The sequence below is a fragment of the Heterocephalus glaber genome, unplaced genomic scaffold (assembly GCF_053883595.1).
Source record: "Heterocephalus glaber isolate CG9 unplaced genomic scaffold, H.glaber_assembly_v1.0 deba00001572, whole genome shotgun sequence".
NCBI lineage: Eukaryota > Metazoa > Chordata > Mammalia > Rodentia > Bathyergidae > Heterocephalus > Heterocephalus glaber.
Genome location: NW_028258357.1, coordinates 13,836,801 through 13,863,813, shown reverse-complemented (window position 1 = coordinate 13,863,813; position 27,013 = coordinate 13,836,801). Strand labels below are relative to the sequence as shown.

Below are 27,013 nucleotides of genomic sequence, written 5' to 3'. Positions count from 1 at the left end.
CCTTGCATTTGTGCATCAGGCAGTGAAACCACTGAGCTAAATCGCTGCCCCTGTTCAATAACTTTTAAAATAAAATACAGCAGGGCCAGGGATTTAGCTCAGTGGTTCCGCCGCCTGCCTCGAAAGCAGAAGGACCCAAGTTTGATCCCCAGTACCAAAAAAAAATAAAATAAAATACAGCAGCCACCAACAAATCATCACACCAGCTAAGTTTGGGCGGTGTTAATGCCTTACTTGTCAGAAAGGCTAGGAGGAAAGTGATTCAGAAAATCCAGGATATCATAGCAGTGATACAGAAAGTGCTCATCAGTACTCATGATTGCAAAACAGATGCAGTGTCGATGTGATGTTTAGCAAATCAATAAAACGTCTTGCTATATTTCCTCACGTGCCCTTGCCTAGCATTTTAGCAGCTTCCATGAATTCTTCAAGGTTACAGTGGTCACAGGGTTGATCCTTCATTCATGAATAGCTTCTGCAGGTCACTGCAAGGGACCAGTGACACTAAAATACTAATAAACTATCACAAAGCCAAGACTGCTTGACTGTGAAAATCACTGGAAATGCCAGATATCCTTGACAGTGAAACTGACTAATGGAGCCACTGTTCTGTCCGCCTCTGCAGTAGACATCTTGGAGGATAGAAAGGCAAGGAGCTGACTGGCCAGGAATGCAAGACAAAAATTAAACACACAGAACAATCACAGAGCCAAGAGTAACTAATAATTAATTGTTCAATTGTTTACCAAGGTTGGGAAGTGTATAGATAACCCTTGAGAAAATGCGAGCACCCATATGATAGGACACATCTCTACATATCAAGAAGTTTCAAGGGTAACATCACTTTTTTTTTTTTTGGTACTGGGGATCGAACTCTGGTCCTTGCACTTGCGCAGCAGGCGGTGAAACCACTGAGCTAAATCCCCTGTCCCAAGGGTAGCATCACTTCTAAAGAGTGTGTTTCCATTGAGAATTTTACTCCAAATGAATCAATTTTATTGTCACCTGGTGAAGCAGTCCTTAGAAGGGAGCCCAGTAGAGAATGCACTGATAAGTTTTCCTGGGCCTGTGGCACAGCTGCTCTGCCTGTATCACAGTGACCAGCAGCTCTCATGAGACCATGCTCCACGTCACTCCTGTCTGCAGCAGAATGGGGAAACCTGGTATTTTTGGGTTATATCCAAAAATGTAGCTTATTTTTCCCCAGTGTCAGACAGTATAGTAATAATACATATTTTGAAGACATTTGTCTTCTCATGAATGCTGTGTTTATTTGCACTGCACGCTTAATGAATGTGCCTAAAAATACAGTAGGCTACAGGCACTCTTCAGTTAACCCCGGAGCTCCATTCCTGCTACTAGGTTGTTAAATGGTTGGTCCCTAAATGAGGGATTATGTATAGTGTGTACATTACAGTATTCAGAACAAAGAAATGGTCAAAGGAAACTCCAGCTTGAAGACTGCTTTTATTTGCCTAACTCTTAAGTGCAGTACTGTAATTCATAACGACATAAAACTGAAGCACTGTACTGTATGGTACAAACAAGGTGTACCCTACAAAAAACAACACTGAGGTTCTATCAGCAAGATGTACAGAACTGTCAAAAAAAAAAAAAAAAAAGCGGGTCCTAAGTCCAAGCAGTGAGTCATAAATCCAAATAGTGCACCTTAGTCGTAACTCTGAACAGTCCTTAAACAGGTGGGTTGTTAAACGAGGAATATATATCTGTACATCCTTCTGGGAGGTCTCAGGATTTCCCTGAATGAGATAAAAATGATTACTGTGACATGATTTTACATTAAAGTGCTACTACTTTATATCCACTGGTAGTTTTTGGTACTGGGGATCAAACTTGGGTCCTTGTGATTGTGAGGCAGGCGGCAGAACCACTGAACTAAATCTTCAGCCCAATAAGCATTTTAAAAATGAACTAGAATATGAAACATCACTAGAATATTACTCTTATAAGGATTGTTTGTGAAAATTCTGTTCCAGAAGCAGAGACTGTGTGGGTGTGTTTCGTATATACCGTGTTCACTGGGGCATGTTGTAAATTTCTTTTCCTGAGTCTCAGTGTTCAGAACCACCACTCTGTTAGCCTACAGGGAACGAATGGAACAATAATCCCAGCTACTATTGAGACCAGAGTGAAACTTGAAGATTGATTTGCTAGGATAGTGTGGAGGAGAGAGCCAGGACTGACGAGAACAGTTTGGAGACTGCTGCTGATTCAGGAAGGGTGTAGTATAATGTATAATAAGAATTCAGTTGTGGAAGCCAGGCACGATGGGTGTACACTTGTAATCCTAGCACTGAGGGAGGCTGAGGCAAGAGGATCATAAGTTTGAATCCCACTTGGGCAACTTAGACCCTGTCTCAAAGTAAAAAGGGCTGGGGATGTAGGTCAGTAGCCCCTGGGCTTGATCCCTAGTACTGCCAAAAATAAACAAACAAAAACCACCACAATGTGGAAATGAAAAGGAATAAAGACAGGGAGTAATAACCCTATGCACATAGATGACAGGTTAATTGCATATAAAAATGGAAAAGAGGGAACAGCCTTTCTTTAAAAACTTCTTTTTATTTATTTATTGAACATAGTGTCTTTGTGCTTACATCTCTAGTCTTTTTTTTTTTTAACACTGGGACAAGGTCTTCTTAAAGACTAGAGCTCAAACTTGCTTTCCTCCTGCCCCAGCCTCCCAGAGTGCTGGGATTACGGTGTGTGCTACCACTCCTGGCTGGAAAAAAAAAATTAAGATTTCTAACCAAGCCACACACTGTGCCACCCCTGTAATCCCAGTGCCTATAATCCCAGCTACTTGTGAGGCAAGGCAGGAAGTTGGGGAGTTTGAGGCCAGCCTGGATAATTTAGTGAGCCCCTCCTACAAAGGGAGAAAAGATTTCCAACTGGGAATCTCAATGGAGTAAGGGAACCCTGGAAAGGCAGTGTGTGGGGGCAGACCTGGTGTGCGGCTGCATGGGCAGCCCGGCTCTTGGCAGCCCGGCTCGCTCAGCAGGGCCAGGGCAAGGGTGAGTCTCGGTGGTGGACACTCGAGAGCTGACCATTGAGCCTCTGCTGGCCCCTTGGTAGAGTGAGTTCACGTGAAAGGACGTTGAAGAGCTCTTAGCACCTTCACAACATGGCTGTGACTGCTTCTACCCACAGTGGCCCAGCCACCCAATGGGACAGTCGTGCCTGCACCACTGGTGGGACAAGCCGGCGGGAGTGGGTTAGATAGATCAGAAAGATATTTTACATGCTGGATTATATGTTGCAGAGCTATAACAAAAATTAATTTGAGAGAGTCCTTGCTATGTGGTAAAGGCACTTTTAAGTGTGAAACAGTTTTTTTAATGTAGGAGAATGGTGGTACAGGTTACTGTAATCTGTCCATCTAACCTCATTCCAAACATCTTCATTGAAGATGTAGTGCCATTATTTAGGTACAAGTAATTTATCAGACTGTAGGAGCCATAAACCGTTTTTATGTCATCTCTTTAAAATGAATGCACCAGTTATACCTAAAATTACCAATAAAATTAATTTTTAAAAAAAGAGGGGCCGGGGATTTAGCTCAGTGGTTCTGCCGCCTGTCTTGCAAGTGCAAGGACCCGAGTTCGATCCCCAGAACCAAAAAAAAACTATGTCATTTTGGGGGGCCGGTGATTTAGCTCAGTGATTTTGCCACCTGGTGCGCAAACACAAGGACCCGAGTTTGATCCCCAGTACCCCCACCAAAAAAAGAAATAAAACTAGCCAGGGATTTAGCTCAGTGGTTCCAGCGCCTGCCTCCACAGTGGAAGGTTCCGAGTTTGATCCCCGGTACCAAAAATAAAGAAAGAAAGAACGAAAGAATACTAAGCTATTTAGTAACACAATATTTAATGACATGAATGGAATAAAATGATTCTAAATTATATATTTATATTTGTAATACACATATACATGTGTGTATAAATATCACTGACTTTTTAAAATTTATTTTCTCATTTGAACAATGAGGAAATTGTCATTTGTATTATTCATTAAACTGTTACAAATGCAATACAATTTAGAACAACATCTAAATATACAAAAATAAAATATCAAGTATGTTCCCCAAAAAATGAATGCACCAAAAATAATAAAATAAATGTACTGCCCTAGATCATACATCTGGTGTGCTGGAGCCGAGTGGAATTAATACCTAGCTTCACAGTAGTGGATTAGCAAATGAAGAGAAGTGCTGTGAATCCTGTAGAGGAAAATAGGAAGTGTCCAGAAAATACTCCCTCACCTCCTGCCTGCCAAGTGCAAATTCCTGAGTTTGATCCCCGGTACCAAAAGGAAAAAAAATACTCCCACCCTTCTTTCCTTTCCTCCTGGCTTCTAGGTCTTTGTATGATGAGGCCCCTTTGGAGAGACTCCCACTTTCCTCCTGCCCCATCCTTAGTCGTCCACCCCTACTGGTTCCTTGTTTGATTTCTCTCTTTTTTTTTCTGCAGTACTGGGGATCGAACTCAGGATCTTGCGCTTGTGAGGCGCCACTGAGTGAAATCCTCAGTGCCTCCACTGGTTTCTTTGATAAGCAGACAGCATATGTGGGCCCTGCTTCAAGACATTAGTCTCATCATCTGTCATTCCACCATTCTCAGTTCAAAATCTTTGGATTTTAAATTTAATTTTGAGACCCTCTTTTAAAATGCAAATACCCCTGAAAGAAGCCAGACCTTAGTTTTTAGCTAACATCTTGATTATCAGTTCACACCTCATTTGATGGCGAAGAATGAAACCCTGGCTAAAAAGGATCACCTTGAAGGAAACTAGCATTTATTGCAATTTTATTATTACTAACAGCTAAGATGTATGAGGGCCATATCATTAAGTGCCAGGAATTGTTCTAAGTGCTTTACAGATAGAAGTACATGTAATTCACTCAACAACTGTTAGTATGTATTTCTACCAGTATTTTACAGATAAGAAAACTGAATTATGTAAAGAATAAATCATTTGTCTGTAGTCACAGAGTAAAAGTGCAGCTTGGGTTCCAGAGCATGTTGCTTGCTGTGATTCCTCTCAACATCTCTCAGAGAGAAGACATCTCATCACAATACCCTTTTCGTCATTCTTACATCAAATAAAGTCATATTTTCAATTATAGACACCATTTCTTATTAAAGGTCAAGGACCTTCGTGTCATCTAAATAGATTTTTAGTAACAGCTGCAATGAAATAGGAAAGTTTCCTTGTAACCAAAGGAAATATATTTGCAGACTGGAAAAGTTTTGAAAAAGTCTGTAACTTAGCACATTCTTACGTTTCTTAGCTATTTTTACTTAAAACTTACACAATTAACCGTTCATTATTTCTGGAGGCTCTTTCTCCTGAAAGATGTGCAAAAAAGAGAGGTCATGGATGAGTCCAAGGTGTTTGCCTCAGTACAGCACCTAGAAGGAAACAGGATCCTGGAGTGTATTCATCAGTGATGTCCCATTAGCAGCTATTGTTGAATACTTGGGGTTTTGATTTGACCAGAGTTTAGATCCCAGGAAATTACAAGGGAAGAGAAGTGAACTTAGAGTATCACTTGAAATACGTATACCAGTGAGGGTTGGGACTGGCTGGCCTGCAGTCCATACTCAGGGTACCCGATGTCTAGAAGCTACCAAGTGAGAGGCTCTGGTCATCAGGAGACTTCACATAAAGAGGTGAAAAGAAACCAAAGTCAGCTTTACCTGTGCAGTTTTTCTGGAGCCCTGGAGGTGGCAGCTGCAGGTGAATGTCATACCATCTCATTGTCACGTTGCATACGACCCCAGTGTCCTGTAACTAGGTCCTCACTTGCACCCTGAAATTTGTATTTAATTATATTCAGTCAGTGAAGAACCATGTTTTATTATCGCTACTTTTTAAATAGAGTTCTGTTCATTATTTAAGTACCTGTCACAGAAGTGTTCTTGACTTCAACTGATTAAGAAGAAAGTTCTGGATAAAATATTAATAGGGTTGTGTTATTTTTTAAAAGAATAAAGCCAGGTGTGGTGACACAGGCCTGTAGTCGCAGCACTTGGCTGACGCAGGAGGATCACCATGAGTTTGAGGCCAGCCTGGACTATATAGTGAGTTCAAAACCAGCCTACATAGTGAGGACCTGTCTCAAGAAAAACAGAAAAGAATAAAACTATTAATTTCAGGTATGCTTAGACCTTCTACAATATAAACACTCATTGTTTTGCCATCCATTTACTATTCTCTTCATTTACATACACATACTTATACATTCCTGGGAATATTCAAATACAAAAGTATATTCTCTTCTGCCAAGTGCAATGGGGCACACCTGCAATCCCAGCTACTTAGGAGGCTGAGACAGGAGGAACACACATTTGAGGCCAGCCTGGGGAACTTAGCAAGACCCTGTTTGCAAAAAAAAAAGCATGAGGGACATGGCTCAGTGGCAGAGCACCTCTTGAGTTCAGTCCCCAGTACCACAAACACACGCCATATTCTCTTCTTTCTTTCTCCCCAAGACAAACTGTCAGATCCATCCAGAGTATGTTACATAGTCAGGAATTAAAGTTATCAATTTACTAAGTGGAAATCCAAGTTTAGTAATTAAATCAGATATTCAATATAATTCATTTAAGTAAATAAAATACTAAGGTTTATCAGTATAGCTACCATGGGGCTGGGGATTTAGCTCAGTGGTTTCGCTGCCTGCTGCTCAAGCACAAGGACCTGAGTTCGATCCCTGGTACCAAAAAAAAAAGAGAGAAAGTATAGCTACCATGTATTGAGCATTTGCCATAGATCAGGTAAATATTTTACATTTCTCTCAATCATTGAACAATTCTACTGACGTTGAGATGATTTTCCCTCTTGTGGATGAGATTTAGGGAATTAAAACAGTTCCTGGAAAGCATACGTCTCACAGTATGCCACAGAGGTAGAACTCAGACACGTCCATTTAACGTTGATTGTGCTAGTGACTCCACAGAGAGCCCAGAGTATTTGTAAATATTAGTGGGATATGCTTTGGTCTTGGTAAATTTTCAAGACTAGAAATCTAGTTTTAGAAACTACCCTCAGACTTGGGTAAAAAGAAAGAGCTCTTACTCTAGTTAAATTAAAAGTGGTCACTACCCATTTTCACCACTAGATGGTGGCAGAAAATTAAGTAGAAAAAGTGAAATGTGTTCTTTAAGGACAAGGTGCATGAGAGATAAGGGTCGTCAAGAGCAAGTGGAGAGTGAGAACTGGGAATGGTATGACAAGTGCCCAGAAATTAGAAGCAGAGGGAGCAAATATATATTCTTGGGAAAGAACCGTATAAAAAAAAAATACTGGGTTCTTTATTTTATTTAAAAATTGACCTTGTTCTGCTTAGTTTTCAGGTGCTTCAGGTGTTGTGAACAGACTTGTTTGGATTATGTGTTTCCCGGATGGACTAAATGAATGTTAATGATGGATACGTGCAAACACATTGGGCAGTTGCAGCTTGCTCAAGACCATTCCATCCTCAGCCCTCAGAAGTGGCATTGTGTGGACTGCAGTACGACCGAGTCCATCTGGGCCTGCCTCAGCTGTCCCCACGTCGCCTGTGGACGCTACATTGAAGAGCACGCACTCAAGCACTTTCAAGAAAGCAGTCATCCTGTTGCGTTGGAAGTGAACGAGATGCATATTTTCTGCTACCTCTGTGATGATTATGTCCTGAACGACAATGCAACTGGAGACATGAAGTTACTACGGAGTACGTTAAGTGCAATCAAAAGTCAAAATTACTGCACCACTCGTAGCGGAAGGGTTTTACGACCGATGGGCACCAGTGACGATTCTTACTTCTTACACGATGACGCCCAGCCTCCACTTTGGAGTGAGGGTCAGGTGTGTGCTGCTCTTTGGCACCGGAGGAGAGTGCTCCTGGGGAAAATCTTTCGCACTTGGTTTGAACAGTCACCCATTGGAAGAAAGAGGCAAGAAGAGCAATGTCAGGAAAGCATAGGAGCAAAAAGGGAAGTGAAAAAAAGGCAGCAAGAACTGTTAGACTATCAAGTAGAAGCAGAATGGGAAGGTTCGCCTCCCAGAAAGAGCGTACGTTTGCATGGTGCAGCTCTGTCCACCATGACGGAGACTGCTCCTGTTCAGCTCCCGCCACAAACCCCAGCATCTCCAGCGAAGGAGAAAATCGCACCTCCTACCTCAGAAGACGGAAGGTGGAAGAAAGCTGGTGACGCCTCAGCTAAACGAAGGCCGGTGGTAACTCCTGGTGTAACCGGATTGAGAAATTTGGGGAATACTTGCTATATGAATTCTGTTCTTCAAGTACTGAGTCATTTACTTATTTTTCGGCAGTGTTTTTTAAAGCTTAATCTGAACCAGTGGCTGGCTGTGACTGCTGGTGATAAGACAAGATCTTACAGCCACCCTTCCGTGACAGATGCCATGGTGTATCAGATGAGTGAGTGCCAAGAAAAAGAGCCAGGCTTCCTGTGCTCCCGACACCCAAGTATACCCTCAGGACTGAGTGGTGGGGCATCAAAAAGTAGAAACATGGAGCTTACTGAACCAAGGGAGCCAAGTCCACAATACTTCTCTCTCTGCCACGAATTGCATACCTTATTCCAGGTCATGTGGTCTGGAAAGTGGGCCCTGGTCTCCCCGTCTGCCATGCTGCACTCGGTGTGGAGGGTGATTCCTGCATTTCGTGGTTATGCCCAGCAAGATGCTCAGGAATTTCTTTGTGAACTTTTGGATAAAATACAAAATGAACTAGAGACAACGGGTAGGGTGCCAGCGCTTCTCCCCACTTCTCAAAGGAAACTTATCAAGCAAGTTCTGAATGTTGTAAATAATATTTTTCATGGGCAGCTTCTTAGTCAGGTATGGATCTTTTAAAATCTTACCTCCATCTTGAGGAATTCATTAAATGGAGCCTAAAGATGTACATTCTGTATACATCTCCTGTATTAGAGCTTGTGCCACTTGCAGATCAAAATAGTTTGCTTTTTGAAATGTGTGTAAAGAACTCAGCCCCTCGTTTGCAGTTCTTTCCTTCATTGGAAGTAATCAAAAGCTTTCTGAGGGCATAGAATTAGGGAAGTTTATTAGGTTAGCGATATTCATTCTCGGGGTGGGGACATTGAGAGCGGGGAGAGGTGCTCCTGTCCTGGCAACAGCTGTGGTGCTCACTCAAGCAGTGGCCCTAGAGGGCAAAGTCCTGCTCGAGTAGATGGGGAAATGTGACCACGGATGTGGCTTCATCCAGAGTAATAACCCTAACTGGTCTTCCTTCCTGTCTCTTACTACCCTAAGTTTCTGCAAAACCAGATCCCCTCCGTAGTGAGGGGGCTCTCGCCCTTAGTGTAAGGCTCCTGCCTTTCCATAGCACACAGCTTCACTGGTTTTAGTGGGGTAATTAGGCCTTTGTCATTTCCTGCCCCCTGCACACCTGTTCTGTCATTTCAGCTTTCCACTGTAAATCGCCATTTGATTTGTACAGTACTTTTGTAGAATATTGCTTAACTATTTCAGATGCAATTCTTAAGGAGTAACTATGAAGTTTATTTCAGTTAATGTTTCAGAAATGTTGGGCCGGGGATTTAGCTCAGTGGTTTCGTTGCCTGCTGCGCAAGCACAAGGACCCAAGTTCGATCCCCGGTACCTGGCGGGGGGGTGGGGGGGAGAAGAAATGTAGATTCTACATTGTGCCAATTTGGAAATAAGAGTTGTACCTATTTGTTACATATGCAGTTGTTGTTGTTGTTGTTTGGTACTGGGGATCGGACTCAGATCCTTGCATTTGTTGTGCAGCAGGCGGCGAAACCACTGAGCTAAATCCCCGGCCCCTGCAGTTTTGTTTTTGCACCGTCTTTCTGTCATTTCTATCTTTTCTATGTAAAAGCTTTGCAATATGCAGTTGTATAAAACCTATATAATACCGAAAATATGTACAGAAGAAAGTAAGTCATTCCCTCGTCACCAAATTCCACCATCCACTGATAAAACTGTTGTTTTGGTACATTTTCTTTTCATCTTTTTTCCCCTTATCTGTGCATACATGTTTTTCACCAAAAATTGGTTATTTGGCTTTTTTTGGGGGGGGGGGTGTTTTGGTACCAGGGATCAAACTCGGGACCTTGCGCTTGCGAGGCAGGTGCCAGAACCACTGAGCTAAGTCCCCGGCCCTTGGCTTCTTTTTTTAATGGCACTGGGGATTGAACCTAAGGGCCCTCTACTACTGAACTACAGTACCACTGTTTTAAAAAATATTTTGCTTTGGGGCAGAGTCTTGCTGAATTTCCCAGGCTGGCTTTGAGTTTATGACCCTCCTGCCTCATCTTCCCTAGTAGCTGGAATACCACTGTGTTGGCATTTGCCTGTTCCTTACTGTTTCAAGGGTTTCCTATGGTCATTACAATATCTGATCATTGAAAACATTGCAGTATCTATTATGTTTACAGTATAACAGTCGTCCCATTGTTGACTTAGACCATCTCCAATTTTTCACTTATCATGTCATGTTAAAGTAGTATTTTTTTCTGATGATACCCTTTGTTTGTTTGTTTGTTTGTTTTTGTGGTACTAGGGATTGAACTCAGGACCTTGCACTTGACAGGCAGGCATAGTGCCACTGAGCTACAGCCCCTGGCCCTGATGATATCCTTATGACAGAGGCCTGTAAGTAGAATTACTTTGTTAAACGGTAGGACTTTTTTTGGTACCAGGGATCGAACTCAGGACCTTGTGCTTGTGAGTCAGGCAGCAGAACCACTGAGCTAGATCCCCAGCCCTAGGACTTTTGATACTTAATAACAAATTTCTTTTCAGAAAGTTTGTAGGGGTTTTGTTGTTGTTGTTGTTGTTGTTTTGTGCCAGACAAAGTGACATGTGGCGTATAATTTCAGCACTCAGGAAGCTGAAGCAGGAGGATCATGAGTTCAAAGCCAATCTGGGCTATCTACCAAGGTCACAGCCAGCCTGGATTGCATAGCAAGATTCTGTCTCAAAAACACAAAACGAACAGAAAAACGACTTTTGAAAAAATCATTTTACATTTTCAGTAGTATAAGAAGTGCTTGTTTTTTCTTTATAAATAAACTTTAAAATTAATAAAAATTGTCATAAGAACATTTTTCTCTTCCCTTTTTTCAAGGAGAGTGGTTACAGGGGAAGGAACCCAGGACCACCCATGTGCTCCGTGGTGGCACTGCACTGCACCCTCTTTCCCTTTTAGGCATGCGAACTCTGCAGAAGCTGGTTCTCAGGCAATTCAGTTGGTTGCAGGAATGAATGGCTTTGGTTGGTTGTTTGTTTTGAGACAGGGTCTCACTATGTAGTCCAGGCTGGCCTTGAACTCACAGGCTGCCCTCAAAGTTGCAGTGGTCCTCCTGCCTCAGCTTCCTGAGTGTTGGAATTATAGACTTGTGCCACCACACCTGGTTTAATGTATTTTGTTTTTTAATTCAAGAAAACTTGTAATCCCAGCTCTCTAGGAAGCTGAGGCAGGAGGATCACAAGTTGGAGCCCAGTTTAGGCAGCTAAGTGAGACCCTGTCTCAAAAATTTAAAAGAGGGCGGTGGGGCCCGGGATTTAGCTCAGTGGTTCCGCCGCCTGCCTCGCATGTGCAAGGTCCCGAGTTCAATCCCTGGTACCAAAAAAAAAAAAAACCAAAAGAGGGCTGTGGATGTAGCACAGTGCAAAAGGCTCTAGGTTCTAGTGCTGCCAAAAACAATACAAGTGACTGCCTTCCACTCCACTGCTGGTGGAGGAAGTGATATCACAGGTCCCATGTGAGCGGATTGCAACACTTGCAGCTGCCTGGAGAGAGGGAGCCCATGGCCCACGTCAGAGCTGCGGTGGGGAGGAGCTGCCGCCGCAGCGCCCAGGACTGGGCCCTTCGGGAGGAGGAAAAGACGAGAAGATGGCGGCCGGCCCCAGGGCTGCCGACGGAACGGACGTGGAGATCTGCAAGATCAAGCCGCTCGTTGATAGCTTGGAGGCGGCCCGCGGCAGTGACACCAGCTTGATATCATTGATCATTCCTCCCAAAGGCCAGATTTCATGAGTGGCCAAACTGGTAGCGGATGGGTTTGGAACTGCTTGTAACATTAAGTCCCGAGTAAACCGCCTCAGGCTTGGGAGCCATTACATCTGCACCTCAAAGCCTCAAACTTCGCAACAGAGTACCTCCAAATGGCCTGCTGGTTTACTGTGAAACAGTTGTAACAAGAAGGAAAGGAGGAGAAAGTCAGCATTGACTTTGAGCTTTTCAGACCAATTAATGCATCATTGTATCTGAGTTACGACAAATTCCACACAGAGGCTCTTACAGCACTGCTTTCAGACTCCAGCAAGTCTGGCTTCATTGTAGCGGAGGGGGGCGGTGCACTTTTGCACACTCCAAGGAATGCAGGAGAAGTCCTGCACAAATTCACTGGCTCTGCCAAAGAGATATGGTAGAGGGGGTCAGTCAGCCTTGCGTTTTGCCCATTTAATAACGGAAAAGCTGCATAACTATGTTCGGAAAGTAGCAGGAACTGCTGGACAGCTGTTTATTTCTGGGAACAAAGTGAATGTGGCTGGGCTTGTTTTAGCTGGATCGGCTGACTTTAAAATTGAACCAAGTCTGAGGGCTGGGAATTTAGCTCAGTGGTTCTGTCGCTTGCCTTGCAAGTGCAAGGACCTGAGTTCGATCCCTGGTACCAAAAAAAAAAAAAAATTGCACCAAGTCAATCTGATATGTTTGATCAGAGGTTGCAATCGAAAGTTTTAAAGTTAGTCAATATATCCTCTGGTGGTGAAAATGGATTCAGCCTTATCTACTGAAGTCCTCTCCAACGTGAAATTCATTCAAGAGAAGAAATTAATAAGACGGTACTGTGATGAAATTAGCTAGGACACAGGCAAGTACTGTTTTGGAGTTGAAGATACGGTAAAAGCTTTGGAGATTCTAATAGTCTATGAAAATCTGATATAATGAGATATGTTCTTCAGTGCCAAGGCACAGAAGTGGAGAAAATTCTCTATATAACTCCAGAACAAGAGAAGAATAAATCTCATTTCACAGACAAAGAGACAGGACAGGAACATGAGCTGATTGGAAACATGCCCCTTTTGGAATGGTTTGCAAACAACTATAAAAAACTTGGAGCTATGTTGGAAGTTGTTACAGATAAGTCACAAGAAGGATCCCAATTTGTGAAAGGACTTGGTGGAATTGGAGGTATCTTGCAGTACCAAGTAGATTTACAGGGAATGGAATACCAAGGAGGAGATGATGAATTTTTTGACCTTGATGACTACTAGGTAGACAACATGGGTCCGGCAAAACATGCCTCACCCTCCAGCATCCAACCCAAGGAGCATACCCGTGCTGGAATCCAAACAGATCCCGGCCTTACAGTTGGAACATTTCCAGAACCTAATCTGTGAGCATTGGATACTGAAAAGAAAACCGAAACAAAACCAGACCCAGCCCTACACTTTGGTTTGTCATGGCGTCAGCACAGCAGCCTACAACTAAGTTCCTAATTGCCACTTTGGACTAAGTTTAAAAAAGAATCCCAGTTTTTACTTTTACTCAGTGAAATTGGTTGCTCTTGTATTTTATGAAAAAAATGATTTTTTTAACCTTCATACATAGAAGCAAAAATACTTTAACTGCTGTAAACCTTCAAAAGTTAATAGAAGTGAGATGATACGGATTTGTTTCTGATTTTGATTGGAGGAAAATGAAGTTGCTGCATTTCACAGTGACCCATTTACATGGCATTCTCAGCTTAGACTGCATAAGAAGAAATATATGTGGTGAAATGTCGGAACCATTTCTCTCCTGGTCTCTATTTAATGTTGGAAGGGTGAGCTAATAGGAAGCAATCTCAACTTCACTCCCTCACACCCCTCCCCGGACTGTTAGTTTCCAGGATGCAGATTGCATTGGGATGGATGTCAAGCTGACTCATGAAGCCTTGGGGCCGGAGCACTGTTTACTTCCACCTGTTTGCAACACATTTGTACCCAGCATTTGGAAGCCTTGTGTCACTCACTCACTTTGACAAGGGTCCCATAATCTCAGCCTGCTACAAACTGGTGTGGGGTGGATATGACAGGGCTTCCATGCTATTCCTGGGATTGGAGAAATAAAACATGCAATTTAAGTGAAAGTAACAAAAAACAATACAAGTGGAGGATGAGGGGTTGGGGACTAAAGCTAAGTGTAAAGGGCCTGGGTTCACATCTAGGTACAGGAAATATATACGGCCAATTATTCAGATTTCTAATGGTGCATTTTCGTTTATTTACTGACAATGGCCAAGTGCAACGAGAACATTTTGACAGGATTGTCATCTGAGTAACTGATATTTTTATTTGCAGGTTACATGTCTTGCATGTGACAACAAATCAAATACCATAGAACCTTTCTGGGACTTGTCATTGGAATTTCCAGAACGATACCAGTGCAGTGGGAAAGATGCTACCTCACAGCCATGTTTGGTTACTGAGATGTTGGCCAAATTCACAGAAACCGAAGCTTTAGATGGAAAAATCTACGTATGTGACCAGTGTAACTGTGAGTAGACATGTTCTCTGTGCTTTTCTTAGACGACCAAAGAGAAATACAAGTTCGACGAAGCTGAAGAAATTCCCCATGTAGCTATTATGAAAGTAACTTTAGTTCAGCAAAAGAAATCAGACTAGACACTTCTACTTTACTCGGTATTTGTGAGCTGGGTTTCTTTGTTTATTTTTTGCCTTATTGATGACACTCAAAATTTTTTATCCTCTAGTCAATTGTGAGAGAAGGGATTCCTAAAATAAGAAATTTAGGGCCGGGGATTTAGCTCAGTGGCACCATGCCTGCTTTGCAGGCACAAGGTCCCGAGTTTGATCCCTGGTACAAAAAAAAAAAAAACAGAAGAAGTGGCAGAGAGGAACAGTAAAAGGGAAGCATGTCATATAGTATGAATGAAACACACGCTTTGTGGGTTTCTTTGCTATGTATCAAGCCACTGAAATGCATGCATAGATAATATGTGTGTTTTACATACATATACTAGGAAATGACATATAGTTGGATCGTTTTTGTGGAGATTGGCCTCAAAACAGCAAGGATTTATTCAAAAGCATCGACCGGGTCCATGAAGATCCACTATGATAAGGGCTGCCTGGGAAGGGGGTCCACAGGAGCCCCCTGAAACAGAGGCACTCCCCTCCAGGGAGATAGTGTGGGAACCGTAGCAGATGTGCTGTGTCATCTCCTCTCTTAAGAATGTGTACTTGGCATTTTAGTGTTCAGATTTTGTACTTTCAGGTATTCTCTGTAATTTTCGTGTTTTCAAAGAGTGATTCTAGAGCTTAATAATTTTATTTTTTGGAGACAGGGTCTCACTGTGCAGTCCAGGCTGGCCTCGAGCTTACAGCAGTCCTCCTGCCTCAGCCTCCTTAGTCTTGGGGTTATAGATTCTAGAAGTTTAGATACTGAATTTTTTTCCCAGCTCTGGGGCTCAAACGCAAAGCCTCACACACGTTAGGCAAGTGCTTTACCACTGATCAACGTCACCAGCCCTGATAGAAAGAAAACTTTTAATGACCAAGAAGCACTCACACACACTTGTAATACTAGCACTGAGAGAGGCTGAGGCAGAAGGATTGCAAGTTCAAGCCCAACCCAGGCAACTTAATGAGACTATCTCAAAATAAAGCGGACTGGAGAAATGTAGCTCAGTACTATAGCACCCCTGAGTTTGATTCGCAGTACCCCCCCCCAAAGAAAACAAATGTTCCAGTATTGAAGAGATGACACCTCAGTTGATGACTTTCTAGAATGACTTACATTGGCTTTTCTGAGTGTTGTCTAATGTAAATGCTTATAAAGGAGCCTAAGATTTAAAAGGTTTTAGAAAAATAATTTACCTTCATCAAATTTGTTTGATGAAGTATTTTTTCCTTGACATAAATGTGAATATTTTCAGATGGTTGCCTCACTAAATGTGGGGGTAGATAGATATCACGAAGACAGAGCAAGGTAGCATGCGTCTCCCAGGGCAACCCAGCCAGTGCTAGAAGAGCCACTTTATACCCAGAGGCAGGGTTCCAGGGTGGAAGTCAGGGACTTGGCATCCCACACAAAGCCCTCTGTGGACCCTCCTAGGTCTTGGAAGTGCCCTGGAGGGATCCTCAGGGGCCAGCCGGGTGGTGGGCAGCACAGCCCCTGGGGGGAGCTCCGCCTCCTTGGGAGGCCAGCAGTGCTGTGGCTGGAGTCACTTGTCCTGGACCAGGAGAGCACTTTGGCTGTCAGCAGTGCAGCCAGAAACTGCAGGATACGGCCCCCAAGTAGACCTCTAGAGAGGCAGAGGAGACAATAGAAAGAACCCGAAGTTCTACTTACAGCCTAGAGCTAAAAGAGCAAAACTAAGGCAGCTGAGGGACAGCCTGGGGTGCAGCGCTGCCTGTGGCTGCTTTCTTGGCCCGTCAGCCCAAGGGAGGAGGGCTGTTCCAGGCAGCCCTGTGCCCCAGGTCCCGAGCAGCCTCTGCGAACTGTTAACAGGAGTTTGGGAAATGAATATTAAGGGGTAAGGAGGGGAGGTTTTAGCTTTTCCTTATTGATTGGTATATCCAGCTCCTCTTGTAAATACAGAGTAGTATTCATTCTGTTATCCTGTTTGCAAGGTTGTTAATACATGATTTTCATGTTTCTGTGTGTGTCTAGTGTGACTGGGTCCTAAGTTTCTTTTCTGAGTTGTGCAGAAGTTTCTGGAGGCAAAGCCTGTGTCTGTCTTCAGCACAGTACAGCGCCTGCAAACAGAAGCTGTTGAATTAATCCGTGTCTAAGTCAGGTACCGCTCCCTTCGTTTTCCTGTGTCCTTAACTCCATTCCCATTCTCTTGGACATTCTAGCGAAGCGTAGAAGGTTCTCCTCCAAGCCAGTCACACTCACCGAAGCCCGGAAGCAGCTCCTGGTCTGCCGCTTGCCGCAGGTTCTCAGGCTACACCTCAAGCGGTTCAGGTGGGTAGCAGAGCCCGGGGGGACACATGTGACAGGGTATACATTAGTGCTCCGAGAGGACTTGTGCTTTTTGTTTTTAAAGGAAAATTCTGACAGTTGCCTTTGGTCATGAACGGCACCACGGTCCCATGCAGAGTGCACTGCTAACAGCAGCTCCCTCGTGCTTCTGTCCGCCGGGAGTGCGAATTCTGCTCGAGGTGCTTAACAGTCAGCATACTGAAGATAGCATTTTAAAATTTGCTCAGTTGCCCTGTTCTTGGAAAATACTTGGTTAAAGGTGTAGCAGTTCAAAGCAGTTTAGGAAAAGCCAAAACTCTAGCCAGGTATGGTGGTGGACGCATATCTATCTGTAATGCCAGCTAGTTAGGAGGCTGAGGCAGGAGAATCACAGTTCCAAGGCCAGCCTGGGCAATGTGGGGAGACCCTGTCTCGGAAATGAAAAGGGCTGGGGATACTGTTCAGCACTCCTGTGTTCAATCCCCACGACTGTAAAAAACAAACTAAACAAACAAAAAAAACCCCTTTAGTCTGCTGAAATACATTTAGTCAGGTGAATTGAGTATTTTTGTTTTAATTAAAAGAACACCTGTTTTTTAGAAATGTAAGTACTGTGTTACAGAAGTAAAATTATCTGTAATGCTGGGATTATAGGCGTGCACCACCACACCCAGCATGTGAGTGCTTCTTGATGCAACATGTCCTGTGTTTTTCTTTTTTTGTTTTTGTTTTTGGTACTGGGGATCGAACTTGGGACCTTGCACTTGCAAGGCAGGCGGCAGCACCACTGAGCTAAATCCCTGGCCCTGTCCTGTGTTTTTCTGAGGGATATAAGCCTAGGATCCTTTCTCAGACTTCTGATCAGGAGCCAAACTGCCCTGACTGGACGGTTCTCTGATTTCACAACTCTGTCACCCGTAGGAAAATCCTGGCTGGCCACAAAAAGTCACCTGAACTTCACGTTTTGCAAGATGTGATTGAAGTTATCAGCCACACTCACGTCCCTGCCCTTAACTCATGTCTGCATGCAGCCCACGCTTTCCCTCACACCAGCAGTGAGGCGGCTGAAGAGTGTCCCTGGCCAGGTTCTGGGTTACAGAGGCAGTTAGGGATTTCTTTCAGAAAAGCAGTCACCAAGGCAGCACATTTCAGAGCAGAGAACGAGTCACACACTTGCTTGTGCGTGGCGCAGACTCGGCCTGCTCAGCGAGCTCATGTGTCCCTTCAGGGGAGAAGGGCTGTGTTCAGGTCAGCAGATGAAGTGGCTGCAGGCAGAGAAACCTGGGATGATGGGGCTGACAAGTGAACATTGAGATTATTAGCATGCTTCAAGCTACTGAGCCAGGGCTTGCTTCTCCTAGCTGCTGCTTCATGATCTCCTGTCTCTGCTCTCAAACGTACTCAAGCCTCATTTCCCAACGCAAATGGCCGCACACTGACACCAAGTGTATTTGTGACCTATTTGTGAATATGTCAGGTGAATCGACTTTGTCTGACAGTGACCTTAAAAGTGTTTTGGGGGCCGGAATTTGGTTCAGTGGTTCTGGCCCCTGCCTCACAAGCGCAAGGTCCCAAGTTTGATCCCCAGTACCCAAAAAAGAGAAAAAGAGGTGTGCTTGAGACAACTTCACATCTCCATATATTCTATTTTAAAGTCACAGCAGAGGCCGGGGATTTAGCTCAGTGATTCCGCTGCCTGCTTCACAAGCACAAGGTCCTGAGTTCGATCTCCAGTACAAAAAAAAAAGTCACACCAGAATATTTTGAGATTCCCACAAAAGCACTGACAGGTCTGTTTCCATTTCCAGCATCTCATCTGTGAAGTGGGGTTTTCTGCAGTGACAGTAACCAAAACAAACTTGCAGAGTAGCCTGGACATTATCGACACACTTCAGTGTCACTGTGCCCCGTCGCCCCCAGATGGGACTGTCTAGCTAAACAAGCTAGGTCCGCATTACGGTGAGGTGTGCAATTATTTCATGAGGTATCAGCGTGATAATTATACAGTGCACAATAAATGTAATGCACTGAATCACCCTAAAACCATCCTCCCAAAATTCTTCCAAAAAACTGGTTCCTGGTGCCAAAAAGGTTGCAGACACTGTCTTAGTGGACAAGGGGGACAGCCGGGTGGGAGAGAGGCACAGGCCAAGGCACTGGGGAGGGGGCCATGCTCACACGCTCCCGACACCACCCTCCAGGAGCCCCGGGCCCCAGCCAGCTGGCCGCCCTGCTGCGGGCCATGTACGAAGAGTCCCCCGAAGACATGCGGACAGCAGGCTGATCCCCAGTGCAGCGTCGGTCAGCGGTGGCCTGGCGGTGGTGCCTGCATCCTCGCCTCGCGAGTCTGCAGTGATGTCCTGTCAGCAGGGGCCGGTTAAGGGAGCAGGTGGTGGCGGGGGCGAACCCAGCCCCCAGCCCCTTCCTGTCTGCTTCTCTCACTGCTTCCTGGCTGAGGTGTTCCTTCCTTGGAGCCAGCCGACCATGGACTGAAACCCTGAGCCAAGGATCAATCTCTTTTTCTCAGGTACTTGGCAGCAGTTACAAAAGGCTGACACCCCCAAGCCCACATTGTTTTTTTGGGGCCGCTGCTTCAGACTGAGCTACTCTCCCAGTCCTCCTCCGTGGGGTTTATGGAGGCTTCACTGTGCAGATGTGATCAAGCCCATCACGGGCTGGCTGTGGGTGTCAGCATGACCTTCAGCCTCTGTCGCCTTCCCAGCCAGTGCCCCTCTGAAGCTGCCCAGGGGCTGGCAGCCATGGTCACCTCAGGGCCATGCAAGGAAGGACACTGGGCACCTCAGAGTGCCCTGGTGTTGTTTGTTGGTGTGGATTTTTTCCCCCTCCACACCTGACTGAGAAAGATACAGGTTATATCTCCCATCTGGGATGTCCCTTCCTACTGGGAAAGGACAGGAAGGAATTAAAAACTTCTGGAGCCCTGACTTTTCCTGTTAGGAGAGGGAAATGCCCTTAGGGTTTTTAATTTTTCTGAAGGTTTTTTTTTTTTACCCCCAATACCAGGGATCAAACTCAGGACCTTGTGCTTTCAAGGCAGGCGCAGTACCACTGAGCTAAATCCTCAGCCCTTCCTAAAGTTTTTCTTCCTATCTTACCAAACTCCAGAACACAAGTTATTTTAAAATCTGACTGGACCTGTTTGGTAAATAAGGTAAATCCCTCCATTTATAGTCAACTATGTCTTTGTGGAGGGGGGGAGTGAGACGGTCTCACTAATGTGGCCCAGGCTGTCCTTGAATTTGTGGTGATCCTTCTGCCTCAGCCTCCCGAGTGCTAGGCCTATAGGCATGCGCCACCATGCTCGGCTAGTCATCTCTGTTTTAAAAGGATATTTTATGTCACTTGTATGGTGTATAGGATTCCTTGAATTTCATTGCTTCGTTGTTAATGACTATCCTAGCGCATGGTAATTTTCCGATTCTGCTCTGGTTTCCTCCCAGGTGGTCAGGACGTAATAACCGAGAGAAGATCGGTGTTCATGTCGGCTTTGAGGAGATCTTAAACATGGAGCCCTATTGCTGCAGAGAGACCTTGAAGTCGCTCAGACCTGAATGCTTTCTGTACAACCTGTCTGCCGTGGTGATGCACCATGGGAAAGGGTTCGGCTCGGGACACTACACTGCCTACTGCTATAACTCTGAAGGAGGTACAGACAGGAAAAATGATTGATCTTGGCCTAGGTTTTTTTTTTTTTGGTACTGGGATTGAACTCGGGTCCTTGTGCGGCGAAACCACTGAGCTAAATCCCCAGCCCAATCTTGGCCTAGTTTTGAAAGTTGATGTTTGGGCTTCAGTGATTTCTAAATTGCCTTCAAATTATATTAAGCAAAGAATGCTTCTGATACAAAAGAAAGTATTAGTTCCTGCAGGTTTGTAGTTCTTTTTATTATTTAAGGGCTGTGAGGACAGGGTAATGAAGACAGTTTTGTTAATGAAAAGTCAGGCCAGGTGTGGTGAAGCATGCCCATAATCCTAGCAGTCTAGGAGGCTGAGGCAGGAGGACTGCAAGTTTGAGCCCACCCTGGACAACTTAGTGAGACCCTGAATTAAAATTAAGTGCTGGGGGTGTAGCTCTGTGCAAAGACCCTTTCTTTGTTCAATCCCTGGTACCACACACACACACACACACACAAAATCAGGTTTTCTTAAAGTATGCTTCAAGGAGTAAGTCCTTATGTTTATTGGTTTATTTCAATTAATCTTGTTAAAGAACAGGGAATCTACTGAACTGGGCGAATCATAGATATTAGAAACAAACATAAACATCCCGAGTACTATTCCCAGTACCAAAAAAGAAACAAACTTAAGAGTGCAGGTTTCCCCAACATGGGAACGGGTCAGGTGCTCTTGTCAGGCAGGTTTGGTAACCTCAGAGTAGGCACCACCCCAGCTGCCTCATCAAGGGATAAAAGTTTCTAACCCTTCTGAGCTCTGCTTTTGTGGCTCCTCCAGGCTTCTGGGTGCACTGCAACGACTCCAAGCTGAGCATGTGCACCACGGCCGAGGTGTGCAAGGCCCAGGCCTACATCCTGTTCTACACCCAGCGCGGCCCCGAGACCGGACATCTGGAGCCCCCAGCGGACAGCCAGCACCCCAGTGATGCCGCAGACGCCCCTTCTCCAGCTGACCAGGATGGCGGTTTACTTCCTGAAATCTGTACACAGACTTTGTAAAGGGCTGTTAAAATTTTGAGCTTTTTTAACTTACAAATCAGTGCACACTACATTTATACATTTTGTATTTAACAAAACTTTTTTACAGAGACAAAACACAAATACATGTTTTTCAAGTGCTTGGTTATTTTAAACTGTTTACCTCAGGCTCATGTTACCTCTTACCTTGGATGTCTTAATTGGCTCACATCATGAATTTGTGCAATCTACTAAAGAAATGCAGGGAGGCATTTTATATACATTTGTTTATCTTTTGTAGCTGCTTTCTATACAAACTGTAAATAGATGGAAAATTGGACAGTTTCTTCACAAATAGTCTTAACCAAAAAAAGGAAAAGGACATTTCTTGCAGGCCATTTGTATACTGAAGTCACTTTGCCTTGTGAAGGGAGCTAAGCTAAGGCACTGAAAGCAGAATATGAAGGCATCACTTATACTCGGCAGTCACCCTCGCTGACATTCCTGAGACTCTGCACATGACGGGGCTCAGAAGAGACTTTAATTTGGTTAATGGAATTTGATTTAAAATGTTAACAATTGGAGGCTGAGGCAGGAGGATCGCTGTGAGTTCGAGGCCAGCCTGGGCTACATAGTGAGCCCCAATCTCAAAAAACGAACAACAAAAATTTTAACAGTTGTTCTTTATTTGGCATAGTCAAACTATATCTAAATGAAAAGGGCAGATTTACAAATGTATTTTTAAGTGAACTTTGTAACTATGGATCCAAAAAGAAAAGGAGGGCTGGGACTTACTTGAATTTACCAAACCAGTATGTGCTGTTATCTTTGGGTAGGAGTTCATTCTGTATGTTTGATTACATTAGATCTCTTAAAGCTTTGTATAGCTTGAGATTGTTAGTTCCAGGGAATAAAAAAGTCTTGAAAAAAAACAGGCTGGAGAAAGCTGTTCAAGATTGGCAACTGGGCTACGTGTGTAGCATCCATTTTTTTTTTTTTTTGTACCGGGGATCAAACTCAGGTCCTTGAGCTTGCAAGGCAGGCAGCGAACCACCGAGCTAAATCCCTGGCCCTGACACTCTTAAAAATACAGTAAAAAGTATCTAAATGTGCATGAAGAGCACAGTGAGACACTCAGTGCATCCTGAAGTCCTGCTGCTAACTGAAAAGGGGAGCATCCACTCGCCTCTGCAGATCCATGCCACTGGTAATCACTGCAAGATTATTTGTCCCTTTCCCCTGAAACAAGTTGATTTGCAACTCAAAATCTAATGAAAAGTAATAACCTGTGACTATTTGCCACACTAGTGGTTGCCTGTAAGTATAAATTTGCAAGGGACCTATACTGGCACATTTTTCTTTTCTTTTTGGGACCAAGGATCGAACTCTGATCCTTCCGCTTCCCAGGCGGGTGGCAGAACCACTGAGCTAAATCCCCGGCCCATATTGGCACATTTTTTAAAGCTTCAGGAAACAAATCACCTGGAGCAGCTGATGGCAAAGCACAGTTAATTTACCACCAAATAGCTTGTGCCAAAAATACAGCTGGAGTACTGAACAGCTAGGGTTAAACTGCCAGTTTCCTGAACACCTGTGCAGGCTGCTACCTCATACAGTGTCGTACACTCTCATACCTCCGTAAGGACGGGCATGGGCAAGATACCAGTGTCTCACCCTTCATTGCAAGGGCTTTGACTCCTATACTCCAGACTGGGCTCGACTCAGAAGTCCCCAGCTTAAGGACTGTTTTTAAAGTACTGAGCATTTTAGCTCCTGATTTTAATGGGATTTTAAAAGAACAAACTTGAAGCTGTGTTGTCTGCAATGGCATAATTGCCTCTGTTTATTTCAGTGTAAAATCATACTAATAGCTGTGGGGAAGGGGGAGGTGTTGGAGGGGCCACGGAATATGGGAAATGTGTTTTCCACTAAATTATGCATCTAACCTAAATGATTAACAGAAATTTAGATTGCTTACTAAATATCCCAAGTCTCAACATGGACTTGTACATTCTATGTTGATCTAACAAAAAACGACGTTTTGGTTGTACAATAATTTACTAAAGGCACTATTGTTAAACATCAAACTAATAATTTGTTGCCAATAAGGTACATCTTTGTAAACATAACAGAATGATTCCAAGAGATACATGGCTAGTAGGCAAACACAGATTTCCCTCAGGTGACAGCTTCCCTATGTACAGAACCTTCCCTTCTGGCCATCCCGGGCACTTATCTGAGAAAGGTTACTGCTGACTGCCAAGAGAGACTAGGAAAGCTCCAAGTCTCCATTCAGGGGTCTTTTTAAATCCTGGGTTTAGAAAACAATAAATCCAGGCATAAACTTCTGAGCTCTGGCGTCACAGAAAATGGACAAAGCATTCCAAGGGGGCCACTGGACATTAGCACCATGATGAACAGCTCAGACAGCTAAGATCTAGGTTGTTTTCCCTAGAAGATACCATTCATTTACAGCTCTAATGAGGAACGAGCAGCTCTTCAATGTAACAAATGATTTAGGTACATGAAGTCACAGGTTTCTCAAGAGAAAAACATTAAACAATACAGAACAAACAGCATCCCAGAGGCAATAAAATCTCATTGTGCTAAAGCATGTACAAATTAAGGCTTTACCTTGGCACATGACAATTTTGAAATTTCGTTGGAACATTCCTGATAGACCACATACTCAAGCAACAGAAGAATCAGTAGCAGGGCTGTTAGACATCAGTGTTACACACCTGACACAGCTGCCCTAAGGAGAGGGTGGGAACCCAGACTGGCACCAGGCTCTCTAATGCTAAGGCCTAGGCCCTTCAATCTAACCTTTCTAACTAGAACAAGCTCAAAACATGGAAAGTTTGCCTGTTTTTTCCTTGCTTTTGTGTCTTTAAAGCTCTTGGAATTTTTTTGACTAAAATGAATATATTTCTTAACAAATACTACTACTACTGGAGCAAGGATTAAAATGTTGAGATTTTTACTACATTAAACTTTTTCAAGTTAGCACAATGTTCCTACTAAGTCATGTTTCAGTTAGTACAGCTTTCCAATGTCAGGGAAGAAATCAAAGATGGGTACTAATAAGAAAGTTAAGGGCCAGGAATTTAGCTCAGTGGTTCTGCCACCTGCCTCGCAACCGCAAGGTCCCAAGTTCGATCTCCGGTACCACAAAAAAAAGTTAAAATATTCCTAAAGCTCTGTCATCGCTTATAAAGAAAAGATTGTCCCACTTTATGCACAAGAAGATCGTTTTACCTACTAAGCCAGAAGAATGTGTCAGTGTAGATGTCTTCAGTCCAGATAAAAGCCCACATTGGATAGCTACTTCCTGTTCACAATTATAACCACAGACATTGCAATGTAGCTCTTAGATCTGAAAATGTCTTTATTTTTTAGAAAATGGATTCCAGGAAGGTTAAAAAGCAATACCAGAGGGCATAGGTGCAGAAGTGGATGTAGTCAGTCATTCAAAGCATTCAAGTAAGAATATGGCAATATAAATATCCAAAAAGTATGACTTAGGTGTTCCAAACAAAACGTGTAGTCATTCCTAACTAATATGAGCTGTAGAGCATTTCCTAGACAGGAAGGAGACAGGTAGCATTTGAAAGTCCTGAAAGCCTTTTCCTTGGTTAATTACATTAGACGGTTTGCCTCTGATCAAAATCAAATTCTTTTAAACATGGGTAGAGTATTTATTACACAGGTCCACTGTTAAAACAGACAGCACGTTGCAAGTTAATTCTGGTATAATGTATTCCAACAAAGCTTAGAAAATAACGGTGCTGAGGTGGCTTTGGACTGTGTTTAATAGTCATCTCCTCTGCTGACGACTTCTTTGCAGGTGGGACGCAGCAGTATGGTGTGTTCAAACTGCGCTGTGTATGACCCTTTAATGTCACACAGGGGTGGGTACGGGTCTACGATGCCCAAGTCACACAGATTCTTCAGCGCCATCAGGTATTTACTTTCTCCTAGGCGATCCAGCCATCTGCGGCAGAAGGCGAGGGTGCCAAAGTTTTCATTGATGACATTTAACAAGTGTTTTGTTCTTGGAAGCCTAAGGGAGAAAATTCAAGGTTAACAGTTGGCAAAGAAGTCACCGACTCACTTCCCCCGTTAAGAAAAACCCAAATCCAAGCTTAAAAAACATCTTCACTGCTCCTTCAGTGGCAATCGGAAGCTGGCATGTGTGGTAGCCCAGCCCTAGATCATCATGTTGCTGGCTCTTTCCCTCCTTTTCCTTCAGTGCTGGGGGTGGAGCCCAGGGTCTCAGGATGCCCTCCAGGGTTAGCACATTGTGTTACATCCCCATGCGAATGTATGTTACACTCCGGGTTACAAACTCATTTACACAGAATGGTGGAAGTTGCTTTTTGTGCATGACGCTCAAAGATCACACACAAAATGGTATAAAGCCTTCAAATATGTAAGAGATTAAAGTATAAGTTGAAGTATGAAATTTACCAAGGAGACTATATTAACACCAAAAACTTATGAATGCTAGCAAAGTAATACTATTACCAGAATTGAGATTTGAAGAGAATACTTTTCCTCTCAGTTACAATATTTAGCAAGCTAACTTTTCTTTGAGAAGAGAAATCCACAGCACTTACTGTTAGGCTACAGAACTGCACATTTATGAATATACCACCCTGTATGTTTGTCGTGTTTTTTTTAATAGCTGTGAACTAACCGGGAAGAGATGCTCATCAGTCATAAAGCCGTTGTCACTCACCTTATTGGCACGTGTCCAACATCAAAATTTTTCATGTAATGTGAACACTCCATGTCATCATGAACAACGCCTTTTCCTGTACTACCAAAGGTTTCAATGGCATACACTTCTCCTTCCTTCAAAAATACATACAGGACGGGGAGAGAAGAAAAGTTCAGAAGGCATCCCAGTTCTCACCTGACTCCCACTGCTGTCAACAGCGGCCCAGATTGGCTCCAGTGCCCCTCCACCGCCCCTCCTGGTCCCCCAGAACGCAGCCTCTACTCCCTGCTGGGGCCCTGGAGCCTAAGAGCCTGGCACCTAGGAGAATGCACGTGTGCAGTCAGTGCCGAATGGGAACTGACTGGGGCTCTGCGCAGGCGCAAACTGCACCTGCAGACCCAACTTCCACCAGCCACCCACCTCCATCCTGGTCGCCTCCCCGCCCTTCACGATGGGCACGGTCTTCCCCGCATGTATTCTGTATGGCCCAATCGAGTGTCCGTTCAGATTGCGAATTGGCTTCACTGTCACAATGAACAGGGAAAGAAACGTTATGCAGGTTTTCTAGAAAGGTATACAGATTCCTCCTAGCTTTTTCATAGAGAATCTAGCATTTACTGCAAAGCAAGATACAGCTCTGCTGAACAG

General features: G+C 43.9%; 2 protein-coding genes and 2 pseudogenes across 2 annotated transcripts in view; 3 read left to right on the top strand and 1 right to left on the bottom strand.

Annotated features, from left to right (window-relative positions):
* The window catches only part of LOC101704656 (ubiquitin carboxyl-terminal hydrolase 44), a 28,862-nt gene extending 3,534 nt beyond the window's left edge, over nucleotides 1-25,328 (top strand). Inside the window, exons 2-5 of the mRNA XM_087192615.1 lie at nucleotides 14,362-14,557; nucleotides 16,885-16,993; nucleotides 20,452-20,657; nucleotides 21,464-25,328. Coding sequence (XP_087048741.1) covers nucleotides 14,491-14,557; nucleotides 16,885-16,993; nucleotides 20,452-20,657; nucleotides 21,464-21,684 — 603 coding nt within the window. The 5' untranslated portion in view covers nucleotides 14,362-14,490 and the 3' untranslated portion in view covers nucleotides 21,685-25,328. The remainder of the gene's footprint in view (nucleotides 1-14,361; nucleotides 14,558-16,884; nucleotides 16,994-20,451; nucleotides 20,658-21,463) is intronic.
* On the top strand, nucleotides 7,450-11,277 carry LOC147823584 (ubiquitin carboxyl-terminal hydrolase 44 pseudogene; annotated as a pseudogene).
* Nucleotides 10,672-13,804, top strand: LOC101704313 (eukaryotic peptide chain release factor subunit 1-like; annotated as a pseudogene).
* Nucleotides 25,011-27,013, bottom strand: part of Metap2 (methionyl aminopeptidase 2) — a 28,691-nt gene continuing 26,688 nt past the window's right edge. Inside the window, exons 9-11 of the mRNA XM_004844924.4 lie at nucleotides 26,786-26,889; nucleotides 26,384-26,499; nucleotides 25,011-25,705 (exon numbers count right to left, since the gene is read on the bottom strand). Coding sequence (XP_004844981.2) covers nucleotides 25,453-25,705; nucleotides 26,384-26,499; nucleotides 26,786-26,889 — 473 coding nt within the window. The 3' untranslated portion in view covers nucleotides 25,011-25,452. The remainder of the gene's footprint in view (nucleotides 25,706-26,383; nucleotides 26,500-26,785; nucleotides 26,890-27,013) is intronic.